General features: G+C 37.4%; 1 protein-coding gene and 1 non-coding gene across 6 annotated transcripts in view; both read right to left on the reverse strand.

Annotated features, from left to right (window-relative positions):
* Positions 1–10,769: 10,769 nt before the first annotated feature.
* Positions 10,770–10,899, reverse strand: LOC117721163 (small nucleolar RNA SNORA3/SNORA45 family). The gene has a single exon (XR_004608422.1). It is a non-coding gene; the product is annotated as a small nucleolar RNA SNORA3/SNORA45 family (small nucleolar RNA).
* A 4,541-nt stretch (positions 10,900–15,440) lies between these two features.
* C1galt1 (core 1 synthase, glycoprotein-N-acetylgalactosamine 3-beta-galactosyltransferase 1) overlaps positions 15,441–20,457 on the reverse strand; it is a 34,295-nt gene continuing 29,278 nt past the window's right edge. For all 5 annotated transcript variants that reach the window (XM_034519080.2, XM_076913705.1, XM_034519081.2 and 2 more), the window contains one exon: positions 15,441–20,148. In XM_034519080.2, coding sequence (XP_034374971.1) covers positions 19,945–20,148 — 204 coding nt within the window. In that variant the 3' untranslated portion in view covers positions 15,441–19,944. The remainder of the gene's footprint in view (positions 20,149–20,457) is intronic.

Genomic DNA, 20,457 nt, shown 5'->3' on the forward strand with positions numbered 1-20,457 from the left:
AAAAAAAAAGCTTCCCAGAGGCCATAAATATAACAGACCCGTGTCCTTCAGTGATACACTAAACATGCTTTGAATTACAGTTAAAAGGAGGGGTAGGTTGTCAGTCATAAGCAGTTATGCAGAATATGGCACTTATAAACTAATGGAACCATTTCAAAATTCAAATTAGTAACAAATTACAATTTTCTACTACCTTTAAAACAGTAATTCAAGGGAATTGTTTGTCCGTAATTCATCTACAAGCTTTAGTCTAGCCAGTGGGGTGGGTAGGACTGTGACCTGAAAAGGCAATCTTGATGAGTATTACTCTTGGGACATGTTGGGTCTCTCTGTAGAGCAGCAGGCATCCTCATCCTTGACCTCCACTCAAGATGGTTCAGAACATTAATTTGATAGTAACTGGCATGTTGATTTTAAGACAGTATCAGAAACGTCCTAGGAGAGAAACAGTGTAAAGAATATGACAACAGGAATCCCCTCAGGAAAAAGACACATGCACATGTCTGGCTTATGATCAGAAGTGCAAGCCAATAGATATTTTCTAGGTCTTCTAAAATCCTTGATTTTCATGGAAATTGTCATAGCTTGAGAAAAGCCCAGCCTTAAATAGTTAGCTCACGAAGTACTCTTAAGCATCATGGGATATCTTGGAGGCAGCTGTGGGAGATAATGAGTGCAACACTTCTGGTCTTCAGTGATACACATTTTGGATAAAATTTAGACTCTACAATGCTTTAAATACAAAGTAATAAGTAAAGGCATGTGTTCATGAGTTAAAGCATTATTCTTTAGAATGACAAACATTCTATAAACTGTTACAATTGTAAGCAAATATGGGAAACAACAGACTGTATAGCACAAGCCAATGCTTCCAACCTGAGGCTTCAAATTATCTCCAACAGAGTCATCCAGAATGACTTATAAAACTAACATCCCTAAACCTCACTCTAGACCTATTTGGCCTGGTACACTGTACTTTAGCTCACGTACAGAGTGATTTGGGGACAGGAAAACATAAGGAACACTTCCATTATAAGATTAGTTTAAGGGCTAGTAGAGTCTTTGTAGAGCAATCTAATCAAACCCCCTTGAGTTGTAACTAAAGCATACAGACATAAGGTTCAAGAAATGGTCTGAGACCTTTTTATTTGAACAGCTATTTCGGATGACCTGTCTTCATAAATGTGTGGGGGAGAATATAAAGATGACTGAAACAAGTTCTTGTTCTCCGTGAATCTAAAATGCTATTTAATTTTCAACAGTATGTCATTTAACTTCTAATTCTCTGTTTTCATTCTTCACGAGCATTGTCTCTTGGAAGTCGTTTAATGAAATGCTCATAAAATTCCAATTAGTAATTTTATCTTTGTTTTCAAATCATTTCCAAGCTCTATGCTTAAGACTAGGGTGTTGGGTGGTAAACTGGCATGTTACAGGCCACTTTGACATCAGAGCTAAAATCCCATCAGGCATGTGGCTTTAATATACAAATTGAAGCGAATACATTTACAGTGTTTATATTCCTGTTCTACATGTAGCGTGCCATGCTCTGCTCATTTATTTACATGGCATTGTCTTGGTACATGAGCTGTTTCAGAAGGTTCTCTGAAACCTCAAGACTCAAGCTGAGCCTCACTCTCTGCTCCACATTTTAGGACTAACTTTACTGCTTGGGACCAGTCTGGAAGTGTACAGAATCTACCTCAGTCTTTGCCATCTAATCTAGGAGTCGTAGTTTCTCTCATCTGTGGCTTTCTGTGAATTTAAGTCAGTTAAGTATGCAACTGAAGCTCTCCGTAGGACACAGCCATGCTGAAGAATAAACAATATCATCCTTTTCTCAGCTCTCATACTCTCAATTTAATTTTGGAGTCCACTGAAGTATGACTGCTTAGAGATTAAATGTATGTTTATCCTCCCTCTTAAGACCATAGAGTTCAGCTCATCCCTCCAACTGTCTAAAGTGTGAAGGACTTTTTTTCCTGGGCTGAATATTAACCAAGGTAAGTGAATGTTCTCCACACTGCAAGAATAAGAGTGGGGCCTTGCTTTTACTTCATTTGTTACCGTGAGGACAATTCTTCACTAAGTTCTCTCTGATTTCACCATGAAATTGGTAAGTAGAGACCTCTGGCTGACAGTCATATCACCTCATGGCCACAGGACTTTGAAGTGTTAAGTATTATGGAAAGTACATATTACGGCCTCTATAAGGTAGGCCATTGGTTCTACCTTACATTTTTTCCCTAGTCAAAAGGCTTCTGAGAAGTATAATATTCCTGCCAAAGACAGCATCTAACCCCAAATAAAATAGGAAAATATAAAGGAGCACCCAAAGGAATAAAGGACAAGAGATCCAGAGCAATAAAAGATCCAGATGAGAACATCATTTACATGCATTATGTATGTATATGTATGTGTATGTATATGTATGTATGTATATGTATGTGTATGTATGTGTATGTATATGTGTGTATATGTATGTGTATATGTGTATATGTATGTATATGTATGTGTATATATATGAATGTATATGTATTTATGTGTATGTATATATGCGTGTATATGTATGAATGTATATGTATTTATGTGTATGTATATGTATATATGTGTGTATATGTATGTATATGTACATGTATGTATATGATTATGCTTAACATTTTTTAAGGAAATAAAAATTAAGATGAATACCAGCAGAGACCTGAAGATATTTTAAGTATGCAAAGGATATTTCTTTTTTTTTTTTAAAGGTTTATTTATTATATGTACATTCTGGCTGCATGTACATCTGCATGCTAGAAGAGGGCACCAGATCCCATTACAGATGGTTGTGAGCCACCATGTGGTTGCTGGGAATTGAACTCAAGACCTCTGGAAGAACAGCCAGTGCTCTTAACCTCTGAGCCATCTCTCCAGCCCACAAAGGATATTTCTATGCTTAGAAATTTGAAAAAAGAAACCAATAACTCAAAAAGGGCTTTACAGTAGACGAGCTTTGCCAGGAAAACTCCATGACAAGTCACTGCCTGGCCTCCCTCAGGGAGAATGAGGATTTTTCATCTTTGAATTGTTCTTCTAAACCCTGGCCCTAATTGCTCAGGCTGGCTTAACATGTTTAATTCTCTTCTTGAGTTGGAGGACTCGTCTCTGGGCATGGACCCAAACCCTCTCTGTCTTTCTCTCTCTTTTCAATTCCAGGAGGGGAGATATCCCAAGGGAAGGAAACAGTCATTATTATGGACATCAGAATTATAACTGAGCCGGGCGGTGGTGGCGCACACCTTTAATCCCAGCACTTGGGAGGCAGAGGCAAGTAAATTTCTAAGTTCTAAGTTCGAGAAATTTCTAATTTCTAAGTTCGAGGCCACCCTGGTCTACAGAGTGAGTTCCAGGACAGCCAGGGCTACACAGAGAAACCCTGTCTTGAAAAACAAAAACAAAAAAAAAAAAAAAGAAAGAAAGAAAAAAAAAAAAGAATTATAACTGAAAGTCAGAGGGAAACTAAACAAAAAGATTGGTGAGAAGGAAATCAAAGAAGCAACTCATGCAGCATGCATTCCACACCCCTGTCTCCTGGGTGTGGCTTTGACATACATTGAAGCTGGCAAAATAAAGCAAAAGTTTGCTAACCTGTGGTATTTGGATATTTGAGGTCAGTCTTGGGTCGAATTACTGTTGAGAGTCTAAAGAGACAGTAACACTAATACCCTGTGATGTCAACATGCCAGACCATGCATGAAGTCAATCTTTAGTTCTTTAAAAAGAAAATGATTTAGCATCTTGTCACATAATACTGAGTCTGGGGAAAAGCTGTGTCAGTTCAAAGAAAACTCCTACTTAAAAAAAAAAACTCATTAAAAATTGATGATTTCACTGGTGCTAATAACAGTGGTGCTGGGTAAAAGTCACTCCCGACGTTTTCTGCAGATGCCTCTTTCCTTGGCTTCACGTCTTTGGTTACAGTAGAAACAGGGAGTTTGAGTAATTTGGCATCAAAATCTTAAATGCAGGGGAAAAAAAAAAAAGTAAACAGATGAGTGATATTTAAAAAAATAAAAGTTCCAAACAGCGACCTGGAAGAATCAGAAAACAAATTTAGAAAAGTCTCTGAAAGCCTGGTGCTTGTAGACTATGGAGTTGGCAAGAATCCAAGTAAATCCATTTTTACTGCTTACCATAGAGCGAAATTTATATATTAAACTATTAATTTGCATTACCACAAGGCAATTGCCTATGGATGAAGTCATTTGTGATTGCACGTTGAAATATAAGGTCACAAAGCAGTTTTTGATGGTGTCCCACTTTCTGACTTCATATAGTTTACACTCCTGAGAAGACTAGATTTTGCTTTGTTTTGAAACCTCAGCCTCAGGTTAAATTTTTTGCTTTATTCCGCGCCATGGCTCACTCATTCTCTCAGCATCTGGGTGCCATCTTTCCACGGGGCATGTGTGGGGGAGGATTTGTCCAAGCCGACTGATTGGGTCTAAGCACAAAAAACACACATGGACTCAAGGGCTAACCTGGTAAAGATGGGGACCTCCACACAGAAGACTACAACGTACCTCAGAAATTGCTGGTTCCATGTCTAACTTATGCTCTCTTTAAAAGGGTGGTTTCAGTCATGCTTGCAACTGACTTTTCCCCTTTCACTTTTTAAATTAATTTGTGGGGGGTGGGAGTGGGGGATTGATCTGGGTATGGCTTTCTCTGCTCCAGTGAGACACAGGCTATATGACATTTGACTGGTGTCAGATTACTGGGAGATTACTTTTTTTTTCTCATAGGGGAACATAAATGTAACGGCCCACTCTGTTCCGCAGGTCCGGGTCTAGCGAGAGAGAGAGAGAGAGAGAGAGAGAGAGAGAGAGAGAGAGAGAGAGAGAGGCAAGCGATGAGAAGAATGGAGACAAGACAGAGTGTGTGGTCAAGTCTCACGTCTCGTTTATTGTGTCTCTCTCTCCTTTATTGTCTTTCTCATTGTCTCCCATATTCTCTCATATTGAAGGGAAATCTGGGGTATTTATAGGTTTTTGTCACGTGCCTTGTAGGTGCGTGAATACCACGTGCCTTGCAGGTGTGGATATGACGTAAGCCTTACCGGCGTCTATAGCGTGGATAGCACATGCACCGTGCGCCTTGCAGGCTTGGATACCACGTGTGCCTTACAGGCATGTATGGCGTGGATAGCATGTGGATAGCATGTGAACTGCATGCCTTGCAGGTGTGGCTACCACATGCGCCTTGCAGCTGGGGGAAGTAAACAGCAAAACAAGATATGTGGGATATCAGAGTATGCTTCAGCTGTTGTAGGCTGTTGAAAAACAAGTCTCACGTCAGGGTATATGGCTCAAGATGGCTGCAAAGCTGATAGCTGCTTTCTGCTAAAAGTCGGCTCCCAACACATAAATCCAAACTGTAGGGCACATTTCTCTGTAATAGCAAATGTTTTTCACCGTTGGCCTCCCAGGGTGAGGTCAGATTGTCAGCAGGAATGAGGGGCAGGATGAAAAGACATCTTCAATGTGTTTAGTGGCCAATTAGCTCAGCTTCTGAAGATGTGGTAGCTAGACTATTTCTGTAGTAGGACAGTTAAGCAACTACTCAACTGTCTGGTACTCTAGAAACAGATGGCAAAGAGAATTGAGAGCCAACCTGGTGCAAGATGCTTTTGGTGATTCTCATAAGGGGCTCTCGAGACTCTTTCCCTTACTTTCTGGAAGTATCTGGAAAAAATGTAACTATATTGAGGTAGAAGGGATCAAAGATAGTTTTTTCCCAAAGCCAAGCAAGCTATAGGATAAAGTTGCCAGTTGAAAATGGAATGTCATCCATGTGGCTGTTACCGGAAGAACAACCTGGGGCAAGGTGAGACAGCAACCTCTGTCTGGGTAAAGAAGACCCTGGAGCTTTCTCAGGTTGACACTTTTGGTGGCTTCAATGGTAGAAATACTGGGAAAAGTTCAGGGAATGTCACAGTATATGACATAGTCATGTATACTGCCTGTACAAAATTATTCGGACAACTATTATGAGTCTGAAAACAGTGTGGTATTACAGAAGAAATAGGCAGGGAAACAGCAGAATACAGTTAACATACTCTTAAAATATAAAGTCATATACGACGCTAGTGTTTTAAAATAAATTTTGAAAAACTGACTAATAAATAAAACTTCTTTTGAGAGAAGTAAGTAGCTATTTTATAAAATCTTTCCCTAAATATCCTAAGTTTAGAAGAGTGGAAGAAAAATATAAACATACAAAATCAAATACCTATGAGTCATGATGGGAAACATGAATTGTTTTTCTGAGAATTCCATTCATATGTACACTGAATTTACATGAGTTCCATCGATTCCCCTTCCCGCTCCACTGCCCTAGGATTCATAACCTCTTCTTCCCTAGTTACTGTTACATACTGTTAGTATACTGACTGATATGATCAGTGATCAGGTTTTATTTAGGTGGCCATTGCTGAGATTCATAGGTGCAACTTCTCTGTCGTGTCTAGAAGACACTATCTTGCAACAGGCTTCCTGGTCTTTTGGTTCTTACGATCTCTCTGCCCCTCCCCACCCTGACCATCTTCCCTGAGCCTTAGGTTTAGAGGGTGTATTGTAGATGGACAAATTGGGTTTAGGTAACTTATACTCATTCTCTGCATTCTGACTCGTTGTGGATCTCTGTAATAGCCTTCTCCTATAAAAAGAAGCTTTCTTGATGACGGATGAGAGTTACACTTACCCCGTATATATTCATATATATACCCATATATGTTCATATATATTACCCGGTATGTATATGATATAGTCAGACATTTTACTGTTTTAGAAAAAAATGGTTGTAGTTTTTCCTCTAGGGTCCATGAGTTCTCCAACCACGGGTAGGATTTCCATCTATTCCCCTTCCCCTTCACCGCCTTAGGATTCATGACCTTTCCTCTCTAATTACTATTACATATGTATAAAACCTACTGAGTCTGTTTTGGGGTTGGTCTATACACATGGTTTTGGGGGGAACACTTGGAATTGGCAAACCTATCTAGGTTTACAGTACCAGGCATGAACTGTATTGAGTGGTTCTAAGTTCCATTAGACAGATATTGGTTCTCCGCAAGAAATAAGCACCATTATTACACCATTGGGGATATCTTGCCTAGTAGGTCATTGTTGTGATTCACAGGCTTAAAAACTAGGTAGGACTATTGATTGCTTTTTTATCTTTGGCAGCTTGGATAGCACTGCCTGGTGCTATGGGAGAGAACCCTCAGGAAGGAGGCTCCCAGGTCAGGACCAGCTAGATCCCTCCAAGCCTTGTGTCTAGAGTGTGTGGTGAGCTGAGCTATAGGATCTCGCCTTCCCTTTTTCTGGTCTATATTTTTTAAATATAAATACAAGGCTTTTTGCCTGCTGATGTGTGGGAGCTCAAATCCACATTTTCTGAAGTAGAAAACCTGTTTGAGAGGTCACTGCAGTCATAAAGAAATTGTTTGGGCTTGACAACTCCATAAATTTGGAAGAGAATAAAGTAGAGAATATCCATTAGCCTCAAAACTCTTCTTAGGGTGACAAGAGTCTCACTGTTCATTTCTATGCTCACACACACACACACACACACACACACACACACACACACAAACACACACACATTATTTACCATATAAAATGGAAAATAAGACATCCAAACCTTACCCACACAGAGCACAACAACCCTGCTATATAATTTAAAAGCCAACCACTTAATTTTTTTCCCCTGACTACTGACAAAGGAAGTCTGCAGAAGACAGTGTGGCAGTGTGCTGACCAGAACTTCTGAAGAAGAACAGATTCTGAAAGGACACATGTCTAAGAGTCAGCCAGGAAGGGCAGCTGCCACACAGCGCGTTCGTCATCACTCCCAAGGGCTCGGGAGTCAGATGCCTCAAACTGAACCCTTTAATGGCCACTTTCCAGGCCTTTTGCAATAAGCACTATTTATTTTCAGCTGCTGTAAAAACTCACTACAAACTCAGAGACCTGAAACAACAGAAATTTATTTGCTCATAGTTCTGGAATTTGAAAACATGAAATTAATGTGTTGGCATAATCACATTGTCTCCAGAAGCTCTCGGTGGAATCCCATCTCTTCTGGCATCTAGTGGCTCTTAGCATTCCTTGGCTTGTGAGAGCTTACCTTCTTTCTTGACTCTGTGAACATATGGCCTCTGTTCCTCTCTGTCCTTTTCTCCACTCTTGAAGGACATCAGAATTATCTTGTCTTAAGAGTCTTAGTTAAATACCCTCAGCAAATTGATGGAACTAGAAAATATTATCCAGAGTAAGGAAATCCAGACCCAAAAGGATGCACACATGCATGCATGGCATATACTCACTTATAAGTGGATACTAGCCATAAAGTACAGGATAACCATGCTATAGTCAACAGACCCAAAGAAGCCAAATGACAAGGAGGGCCCAAGGGAGGATGCTTGAATCTTTCTTAGAAGAGAAAATAAGATAGATATTAGAAGTAAATGGGGGGAAGAAACTTGGGTGGGAGAGGAGATGGCAGAGGATCTGGGTGAGAAGATCTGTGAGGAGAGGGGGGCCTGATACTTCATTGTAAAGTGAATAAATATGTTTTTTTTTTTTTAAATGTGACTGTTTTTTACTGTAGGCAGCTACAGTACCCATGACTGAGGGCCAGGAGCTCCTTTCTCCTCTTAAACAGTCTCTACTATCAAAACATAATTAAAAACAAAACAAAACTTTAAAACATACCATGACAATTAATCCTCTTCTAATTCTAATACCATCTATGTGTGTGGCAGGGGCACACGAGTGTGTGCATGCATACATTTCCACACGTCTGAGTTCTGTAATCTAGTTACAATTTCCCTCTTAAATCTGTCATCTTTTGCTCCATGGCCTGTGCTATCTTCTTGCATGTTTGCATTTTAATAGTTAACAGGCTTATATTTTTAGTTAGTTTGGTAATTTTATGAACATTTATTTAGCATATTCTCTTTCTCTTTCTTGAGAGATGCATTTCACAAAGTTTCTAACTTCTGAAAGCTCACAGCAACTAGGGCCTTCTTCTCCATCTTTGATTTTTTTTTTTTAAATCGAGATTTATAATCATGTTCTGCTATCTTAATTTTGTATTGAAATACTGGGACAATCAGCACACACCCTTTTGGTGTTTGTCCACTCCTTTTGTTTAACATGGGCATCATCAGCCAGTTTTGGTAGCCATGTTTCCCAACTCTTCTCACTTGCCTTTAAGTTTGCCTTTAAGTTGGCTTTCCTCAGAGGTTGTTATGGAGAACTCTAAGGCAGTCTATTATTCCTCCATCTACTCCTTCCTTCAACAGATGTGACTTTGTTCTGTTACTGTTAGAACCCAGGCCATCGATACTCTAGGTCAATCTGCAGATTGTTAAGAACTCTATTTTAAATATGTATAATATTAAAATCATGTTAACAATACATTAAAGCTACTGGTCTACTGTTATGTATGCATAATATATTCTGAAACTAGTTTTAGGTAGTAAAATTTAGAGTTCTGGTACTTGAATTTAAATTCTTGAACCTTAATTTTTTATTTTTTAAAAACAACAGTTGTGCCGGGCAGTGGTGGCGCACGCCTTTAATCCCAGCACTTGGGAGGCAGAGGCAGGCGGATTTCTGAGTTCGAGGCCAGCCTGGTCTACAGAGTGAGTTCTAGGACAGCCAGGGTTACACAGAGAAACCCTGTCTCGAAAAACCAAAAAAAAAAAAAACAAAAAACAAAAAAAAAAAAACAAACAAACAAACAAACAAAACCAGTTGACCTCAACATTTACTGAATAGATTTATTGGGCCATTGGGGGAAAAAAGCTGCCAGGGAATATGTAAAGGGTAGCACAATTTACTTTTGAGATAGTAGCTAATTTCTTAATTTACACCTTTCTGTGTTTTGAGAAAACTCACATGAAAGAGAGGGAAGCATTTCTTAGACTTCACTTCCCAGTCTTGATAGCTTGGATGGGCTGACGGGTTTATGTCGGAGAAGCAGAATTCCCCTCTCTGGGCATCCAGATTCAGGCTAGTTCATAAGCTGCTGCTTTCTTGGCATATGAGGTTATGGTATAAAAAGCACTAAGTGCTGCAGAGAGAGGGTTTTCACAGAGGGAGGGTCATCACACTTATGGCTGGGTATGGGCGAGAGGGGCTTCTGGAGATGCCGCTCAAGGGTCTTCTGTTTTTCTTTCCTGTGAAACATCGGTTTCTTTCAGTTTCCCCTTAAGTGCTTTCCAGTTCAGCAAAGAAAATACTCAGTTCTGGTCCCTGAGATTCTTGACTAAGTCTTATTTTCAACTGAGGAAATGCAATAGAGAAAACTACTGCCACTGAAAGTCTCTTGTCTCTCAATGAATTTCCAAGATGTTCTACTGTCATTGGATGAAGAAACCAAATGAGTCAAAGATGCCCAATCACTAAATTCATTGCATTCTTAGGTCACTCAAACTTGTGGGCTTCTGCTCAATTGTCTGCAATATTTGTACAAACTTTCTCTTCTTCATTCTGTGGTCATCTAGAAAATGCTTTATTTTAGGCATGGCAGGGTGTAAAATCTGGGTTAAAGAGATGACCTCAGGAGAAAGTTACAAACTATTCTGTAAGATCATCTGTGAGAGACAAAACTGAAGCTACCACTAAACTTCACACAACTGACAGTGAATTCATTTTATTTTTAAAGGACTTGGAATATAATTAAGTATGTGCCAATTCTTTCATGGGTAAAGTAGGGCACTTTTCTGCCCTGAGCAGTAACAAGGCACTGGGTGCCCCTACTAGTGTACCAAGACTAGCACATTCTCTCAGAGAACTCTAGTTCACCAGGACATATGCTGTACCAGACTGTGACTCTAGTTTTGGCAAGAGTGAAATTTTCAAGCAGTATTTTATTAGTAAAGTGGTTTAGATCCTGCATGTTGACTTTCCAAGTACTGATGCATCAATGTCATATCAAAACATATGTAAGCATACATGTAACATATATAAAGTACAATGAATCAGAAATGTTCTTACCAACCACTAGGCTATAGCAACACTATAAAATGTGCCTGAGAAGGAAGAAACTTTTGACTGTATTGATCCTGGATGGCTGTATGAAAGAGATCAGGCTCGTTAAGTAAAACCCAGACAATAAAAGTGGACACCATCATTGTATAGAACTTACCAGGAAAAAATGAAACAAAACATGCTCAACTGGCCAAGAAAAATGTTTCTGCTGTTCCCTCTTAAACCATACAGTATACAGCAGTAATAACTGGCCTATTTTATTGACATGTTGAAATGTTGCTCCTGCTATGTGTCATTCATATAGACTTAGATAAATGAACAGCTTAAGGCCATTGCCAAGATTATGATTAAAAATTCACTTAACAGAATAATATAGCGTAAAGTATCTAGAACAATCACCACCTTGATGTACATAATCCTAGTGCATTCAACTACCTTTAAGTTATTTTCATTTTATACTTGATGAAAAGTGAGATCTCTGAGACCAACAAAAAAAAAATCATTTACCTATTATACAGCTCAGTGCTTTATTTGAAGTAGTCACTCAAATGCTTGTTAAAATGCTTGACTGGAAGCTGAATTTGTGTGCTGTTAAATATTTGGTTAGTAAGTATTAGTAAATAATAAGGGGATATTGATAGGATCAGATTGTGGAGGATCACAGAATCTTAAAATATACTGAGATTCAAGAAGCAGTAATAGAGCTGGGCCTGGTGCCACAAGCTTGTAATTCTAGCTACTTGGAAGACTAGGACAGGAGAGCACAAATTCAAACTCTGTCTAGACTACAGAGTGAAATTATATATATATATATATATATATATATATATATATATATATATATATATATAAAATTTCATATATATATAATATATATTATATATAATATATTATATATATAATATATATTATATATATTATATATATTATATAATTATATATATATAATATATATATTATATTCTATAATATATATTATAGAATATGTATCACAGAGTGAAACATTTCTTGGTATAAAGGATAAAACTAATGCATATATTGTAATCCACCTCAGTTGGGAGAAAAACACCTTTGTAGACAAAAGACATTTCAGTACTCAGTATTAAAATAGTTCAACACACACACACACACACACACACACACACACACACACACACACTACCTCCTGGTTAACATAGGGAGAGGTGGTTTGGGGATGTAGTTCGATGGCAAAACTTATAGGTGGCAGGATCTAGATTCAATCTACAGGGAAACAAAATAAAGTAATAGAGCAATGAGCTTTTGTGTGACAGGCTAACTTAATCCTGAGTACTAAAGCGTCTTTCTTCTACAAAAGTGTTTTTCTCCCAACTGAGGTGGGTCACAATACACGCATTATTTCTGTCCCTTATCCCAAGAGATGCTTCACTCTATGAAATACATAGTCTCCTTTTCTGATTATTTGCCAATTCTCCAAATACTTTTAAGATTAAACCTCAGTGGCTTCAAAGCATTCGAGGCCCGTGAATCTCAAAGAGATGACAACATGCTAATTAAAAGAAAATGTATCTGAGCCAATTTAACTAATTGATATATAACTCCTAGAGACCACTTACTTTGGGCTAATACAGATTTTGAATCTGCTTCTTTTGAGTAATTTCACATATCCCTTCCCAATGCCTTGCCCCTATTTTCTTCAATCCACCAGGGATTAAATCAGTTACAATGCCCAGGAGACAACTTCAGGCTTTCTGTTACCTTCCTACCCTCCATCTGAAGGAGCAAGTTTACTTCATTTCAGATGGGAAACAACTGCTTCTCAAAATAACAGGGGTTAAAGTTGTGGATGCCAAAGACTGCTGGCAGTGTGACAAGGAGTGTCACTTCCTGAGACACCTGTTATAGAATGCTAAGCACTCTTTTCCACTATGGTATGAAGCTCACCGCCAGCAAAAGATATTCAGCCTCATTGGTTCACACAAGTGGGAAAGCATGTTTGACTATGTTAGTAAGAGCTCCCTTTAGACAGTGCCAGTCCAAATCTCAAGAGCCAGTTTTGCTAAAGAAGATGGTATCGATTGTAGCTGTAAATTAAGTCTATCTCACTGGGCCGTATGAATTTAAGTATAGAAATTTTTACTAGGTGGGTTTTAGAAACATTTGTCTAGGGAAGAAAAAAGCTCTAGGTCATGCTAACACATTTTCAGTTGTCTTCTTTTAGTGACATAGGAAAGTGGCTCAGATTAACGGAGAACTAAATTTCTCCTTTAACGATCCAATAAAGTACAATTTCAAAACAGTTTTTTCCAAATGTGGAAACAACTTGTAAAAAAAACTACACAATGAGAGAGAAGACAACAGAAATATGGTTGGAAGCAGAAACAGGCTACAAGGTTTGAAGGAGCAGAAATAAAAAGGCAAAGGACAGAGAAATTCAACTAGGCAAGCAGGTTACAAAAGTTACTTTATAAGCCAGAAGTCATCTCTGTGGCCAATTATTCTAGCACATAATTTCACCTCGTTGAGAAAGCTGTTTATATTCAGCATAAAAGAGGCAAGAGTTTTAATGAGAAATAGAATCATTAAAACAACTATACCCATACTTGTGGTGGTTTAGAAGAGAATGGGCCCTCATAGCTTGTATGTTTAATATTTGGTCCCAGTTGATGGAAACGTTAGTGAAGGATTAGGAAGGTGTGGCTTTTTTGGAAGTGTGCCACTGGGAGGGGGTTCTGAGATTTCAAGACTCCTGCAAGTTTCCTAGAGCTCTCTCTGCTTCTGTTGTGCGAGGAAATTGTCAGTGAACCCCCAAAAGACCACCAAGGAGCCGAATAGGATGCAACCGCATTAGGGTCTCTTTATTCAAGCTTGAGCTTTGGCTCCCTGCCAACCCTGACACAGCAGGAAGGTGGAGCTCTGAGCCTAGTTTTAGGCAAGCATTAAGAGAGGCAAGAAAGTGGTATCCAGCCTGGTACACAACTGATTGGGAGGCCATTATGGCCTTTAACATAATTGGCTGGTGCTGGGACTAAACCATAAACTTAACTTCTGCCTTTCTCCTGATTGGTGGTTGTTAGGAAGTGAAGCGTCAGGGGTGGGCTTGTAACCTGGAGGTACCTCCAGGAATAACCTGAAAACTGGTGTTAGAGGCAGGAGTTGGTGAGTAGCCTGGAAACTGGCGCTAGGTACCAGTCTGTTAGCTTGAGTTCAACCTTAGGTCAGGTTCTCTGAGATGGAGTCTGAACCCCAAAGATTTGGTCTCTCACTTCATAGTTGTAGATTAAGACGTGAGTTTTCTGCTGTTCCTGTTACCGTGCTTCTGCTCTCTGCCTGTATGGACTCTAACCAGCTGTATGTAGACGTTAAAATGAGGATAGCCCCCACTGGCTCATGTTTCAATATTTGGTTCCTAGTTGGTGGAACTGTTTGGGAAGGACTAGGTATGGTTTTGTTGGAAGTTGATGTGCCACTAGGGGTGGGCTTTGAGGTTTCAAAAGATGGGTGGCATTCCCAGTGTTCTCTTTCTCCTACATTTGGATTAAAATGTGACAGTTCAGCTGTTGCTGCCACCATGTCTTTGTTCCACCATCATGGATACTAACCCTCTGAAACCAGAAGCCAATTTATATGCTTCATGAGTTAACTTGTTCATTTCTATCAACTGCCTAGGAAGAATACTGAGTCAATTTTGATTTATACCCTAAATATAGCAGATCAATCTAATATTACCAGACCTGAGCACCAGATGAATTAAGGCTACAGATACCAAGTATCCTAGCCTATCATCACATCTCAGTGACCTCATACACATGCCCAAAGCATACACATGCTTAAGCAAATATGGCAGCCTGTTTTTAATATACCAAGAACAAAGAATTCCAAAAGGCACGAATGACTTCAGAATTTCACAAAATGTCTATCATTCAGGTCAAGGTTACATTCTCACAGTTCTGAGGCATCATGTAGAAAACTGCTATTTTGAAGGACTTTATTTTCCTAATATCACTTCCCTTGTTAAATGTTCACTCTACTGATGAACTTCCCGGCTCCAGAAAGACAAACTGATGACAGTGAGCTTATATGTCCTGCTTGCTACTGTCTAGCTGATGCTTGGCGTATTTATTGCATAAATGGATTCCTCAATTTATGGGAAAGATAAAAATAACAAGACAGCAATCTTTCTTCTCTCTCCTTGATGTCTCTCATTATCCCTCCCCTCCCTTCTCTCCCCATTAGCCTTCTATGTAGGACCATAGTGAGTTGATATTCTAATTTTAAACGTGCATTATTCTAAGTCACATGTGGGATATTTTGTTGCCTTATATAACATATATTCTAGAACAATTATGAAAGCTTGTACAGAGAAAAATCTCCCAAACCATCCCCTTGTAGTAGTTAAAAATATGCAGATGAAGCAATTTTTGAACATGGTAATTTATTTTATGCAGTTTGAATCAATTGTTTAAAAATTCTCAAAAGGCACTTTAAAAAACGTTTAAAAATACATTTTTCTGACTTAGTGGTGATCACTTAAAGTAAGCAAGTCACCAGACATTTTTAAACCTTCATGACACTGTTACTTTAAATAATTTTTAAATTTCAAAACACAAACATTCACTGTATAATACAACACACTGCTTAGCAGTAAGATTAGTTTCCCTCTAATAATACACTTCATGTAGATCATTAATTTATAGCGCCCTGCAAAATTACTAAAACTTAATTAATGTAACTGAAAACTCTAAAGAGGTAAGGGAGTTGAAACGAAGTACATTCAACTCTGACGCTGCTTTTACAGTTGCTTCTCTAGAGAATCTGTATAAAATTCTCATTTCCATTGGTGTTAAGATTTTGATACAGCTCTGATATCGATTAAAGTCATCTTTAATCGATAGAGGTCACATTAGTGTAAAATATACCACAGCTTGTCTCCCGTATTTCTCATGATGTTTCTGTAGTCCTAATACAAAACTATAGAAATGAAGGCAATGTGTTTGCCTTTTGCTTTTTTTAAGAGGGTAAATACCTTTGCTTTCTTAATTATAGATGTAGAATTGTTTTAGTTTGTACAAGTTCAATTAGGGCAAGTAATTGATCAATGAGAGCCAGCGGAATATTGTTGGACTTTTAGTCTCATGGGAAACCTGTGCTAGGTATAAAACTATCAAAAAGGACAAACATTCTGATCACCCAAATCAACTGCAAGAAGACAGCACTCTAAGTAGCTAGAAGTTAAGCATAAAGGAACTATCAAAAACAGAATGACACTGAAAGTGCAAGAACAAAGCTAGGTAGAATCTGACAAATCAAGTGGGGATGTCTTTCAAGTATAACAGGGCCTCAGTCTAGCAACACAGTTTGACAGGCTAAGAGTGTAAAAACAAAACAAAACAAACCTCAAGAAATAACTATGAAAACAACCAGTTAGCAAACACTATAATCCTCACACCCAATTATCACATTCAAGACATAGTATGAACTGGTCAATGATTTATTTTTGAATCCTTTTATAGTAACAAACTGATCTATGAAATTTAGATATATTCAAACAGTCAAAACTCTGGAGCAAAAACCTGCTTTGTATCTATGAACTTCCCACTAGAAAAACACAAGCATATTATTAATAGATAACATAAGACTTTATTAAAAGTCTTACGTCTTGAAACCACACTACAATCAATTATTCATATGACAGAGATCTTTATCTAAATGATAGTGAATTAATCATTTCACCATAAAATCTTGTTTAATGTGCTCTACGAAATATTTGGAAGAAATTTTTTTGCTTCATTAGATCATAGGATAGGTACATAGGTTTTGAAAGTGACAAAACTTAGAATAATAGTATAAATTAGCAGAAAATACTTGGCATATTATAAAGTAGCATTTTTCTATTTCTATTGGAAATTTCAGTAACTAATGGACATTTTCATGATATTCATTTACATATGTTTTAATGAATTCATATGTACATATTAGTACTCACAGAACCCTTTCTACTCAGTGTGAAATGACTAAACTTGTAGAATTATAGATTTCTAAGGTCCTGGTAATAGTCATTATAGACAAGTAAAGAATTTTGCCAAAACCAATGATGCACGGACCCTTTAAACTTTATTTTATTTTTAATATAGTATGATTCTGGACTATAGTGATTTAAAACATGTTTAAGAGTCTTTGAAAAATGCCTCTCTCCTGGGCAGAAATCCTGAGTGTGTTCCAAAGACTATTTGCACCAAAATCATGTAAGTAAACAGGCAAGGTTCTCAACATAGGATTAGTAAAATTACTTTTTCAGACCCAACTGCTAGGCCCTGTCTTGGAGTTTCTGACTTAGGTCCAGGATAGGGTGAAGACAAGAATGAGTTCCAACAAGCTCTCCTCGGTGCTACTTTAATAATTCTCACTAGAAGGTAACTGGAAAACTGCATACTACAGGGCCCCATGCTAAAAATCAAACCTTGAGATCCCCATCTCAACAAACTTACAGCTAGAGTATGAGAATCACAATTTAACAATCAGCATAACTAGCTGCTTGACCAATTTTAACTATTACTGACCAAAATTTCCAGAAGTTATGTACTATTCATACGTGTGTGTGTATTTCTCTCTGTGTGTGTAATTATTCCACATATTCATATAACTAACCCTAAGGCTAACATAATACAAACAACACACAGGTTTTGATTACAGATCCCAGCCTTTTTACTTAGTAGCTTTGTGACAGTGGAAACATTACTTGAATTCTTTGAGCCTCAGTCTCCTCACCTATAGTATGGGACTAACACCCAATTTATGAGGATTTAACACAAATGTACAGAATAAGAGCAATATCTGGCATACAGCAGGCACTAGATGAATACCACATATTCTGTATTATAAGAAATGTGCAAAACATTTCCTTCAGATCTGATTTAATAATTTCATTCATCTAAATCAAATTATTTACACTCCAAGGTAACAGAATAAAACCTTATACTTACATATCATGCCCTTTCTGAGCCAGACAGCTATTATATACATAATAGCCTTATGTATATTCATTTCTACGATCCTCATTAAAATCCTGTGAGGTAGGTAGTATCATTATCCCTAATTTATAGATGAGGAAATGGAGGCACAGAGAAATTAAGTAAATTGTTCAAGGTTACATAAGTAGTGCTGGAGGAGGAACTGGCTGCCTGGCTTTGCAACCCGGGTTCACTGCAGCATTCATTTGCTATGAGTAGATGGTAATGACCTTGGATGACTAAAAGAACTCATTGACTCTGCTAGTACAGAAGAGTAGCACATATGAAATACAGACAAGTTCATATCCAAACAGTGGTAACGAGCTGTACAAAAAACACTTAGAAAGCCTAGGATATTGGTAGATGGCACCAATAAAAACAACCCAAACCAAATTAAATTTGTACATTTGTTTTTGTATTTTCATTACAGGGACAGAGTGATCCATAACTAGCCAATGAAATAAATATCCTGTCAAATATATCATCTATAAAGGTTATGGTTTTGGCACAATAAGTATAAATTATTTATATTTGTTATTTAGCCAAGCTATAGACTTAGTGGTGTACTAATCATGCAAAATTAGCATAATGAAATGTAAATCATTAACAATTAAAAATAATTATATGGGAAATCTTTAAAATATTCTGCTCTACATTTAGTATTGATGATAAAAACAAGGTTCTATCCTTTCATATACTCTTTAAGCAGCCAGTGAAGTCAGAGTGATACAGATTGCTTCTGATGGCAGTCTGAATGGAATTCTGCTCTGTTGGAATTACTGCTGGCAAGACTTATCCCCAAGTAAGAAGTCAGCAGGAAATATGTTGTTATTTATAAAGTATATGACATTTTAGCTTGTTTAAGTATCCTTTACTTGCTTGTGTTTTAAATTAATTCTGGCAAAAAGCTTCAATCAAAATTTTTTGCCAGTGTTACCTGTCATATCAGACATAAAAATTAATTTTAAAAGTGCTTTAAACAAGTTATGAAAGGCACAAACAAGTCTCATCTCCACAGGATGAAAATAAAAGGAACAATTATGTAGTTGGGAAAGACTTCTAAATAATCAATAATTCCTGAGAGTGGTACCAGTACAAGAAAAGCTTGTCTAAACAGCATTAAATTTAATTGTTACCTACAATTAACAATGGGTGAATCTGGAAACAAAATGTTTGAAAATGCATGTTTTACAGAATGCTGCCAATGCTTTGAATACATAAGCATTAATAGTGAAAACGGTATTCAAGAGTCAAACATTTCAAAAGGAAACAATGGGGACTTGGTATAAGATTGATTATATATATAGAACTAAGTATATAATGTAGTCAAGGCCCATAATAATTGGAAATGTGGTTAATTGGTGCACTTTGGGGTAAGTGCCATTCTTTTTCTATTTCTTCTTGAGGAAACATTGCCAATTATAAATAATATAATCACAGAAAAGTTTTCATTCGGCAATTGGAAGGCTGGTTTGTAGCATATACATATTAGCTGAGAAACAATACTGAGCAACAGTATTTCTTTCTTTTTTAAGGCAGATCAGTTCAGCATTGTGTTCTAACTGGTGTGGTGCAGAAGGTGATTACAAACTAACCATTCCAACTTTAGTGATAACATACTGTCAAGAACAGTCAGAAACAGAGTCTTTCTAGCTCTTCTGTCACCATTTAAAAACACAAATTCTTCATATATATTTATTTATATTTATATATTACTGTATCAAAAAAATTTTTAGCAAACTTCACAGCTCTTTAAATGCTTCAGTTTATAGTCATCCGATTGAAAAATTTCTATATGGAATGTTCACTTCAGATGAGTTCCTCACTGGGATTTCAGTGTTCCGTCAGAAAGGCAGGAGTCCTTCAGTGCAATGGAGACCATTTAACCTCAGTCCACTCATGGTCTGCTTTCAAGGGTTGCCTAATTTTGTTTTTGTATCTTCCTTTTTGTTTACTTGATTAATTTCTTTTAGTATATTCTCAGGTAAGGCAGGTTGATATCTATATAAATAACCATATGGACGAAGATGATAAACGAGGTATTCTAATTCATACATAGTTGTAGAATCAACATAGTGAAAAGAAACTGCAATATCAGAACAGCAACCAGGACCCTAAAAAACAACAGAAGGGGACATTGTTAATAAGTGGCACACAGCCCACATTTCACATATTTACACTAGTTTTAAAACAATGAAGCATCAAAATTTGAGGAGAAGGCAGAGGTATCTAGCCCATCAGATGGTATAAGAAGCCAACAGTTCTTTCAGTCCCTAAGTATCTAAAACTAAACCTGGAACTCCCAAAGCAACTGCAACTGAAGCTGTATTTTCTTATATGTATTTTTTTAATTGCATAAACATTTAAACATTTTGATTTCTTCAAATTAAAGGGGAAGCTATTACAAAGAATAAGGTTTTATT

This window comes from Arvicanthis niloticus, chromosome 15 (assembly GCF_011762505.2).
Source record: "Arvicanthis niloticus isolate mArvNil1 chromosome 15, mArvNil1.pat.X, whole genome shotgun sequence".
Taxonomy (NCBI): domain Eukaryota; kingdom Metazoa; phylum Chordata; class Mammalia; order Rodentia; family Muridae; genus Arvicanthis; species Arvicanthis niloticus.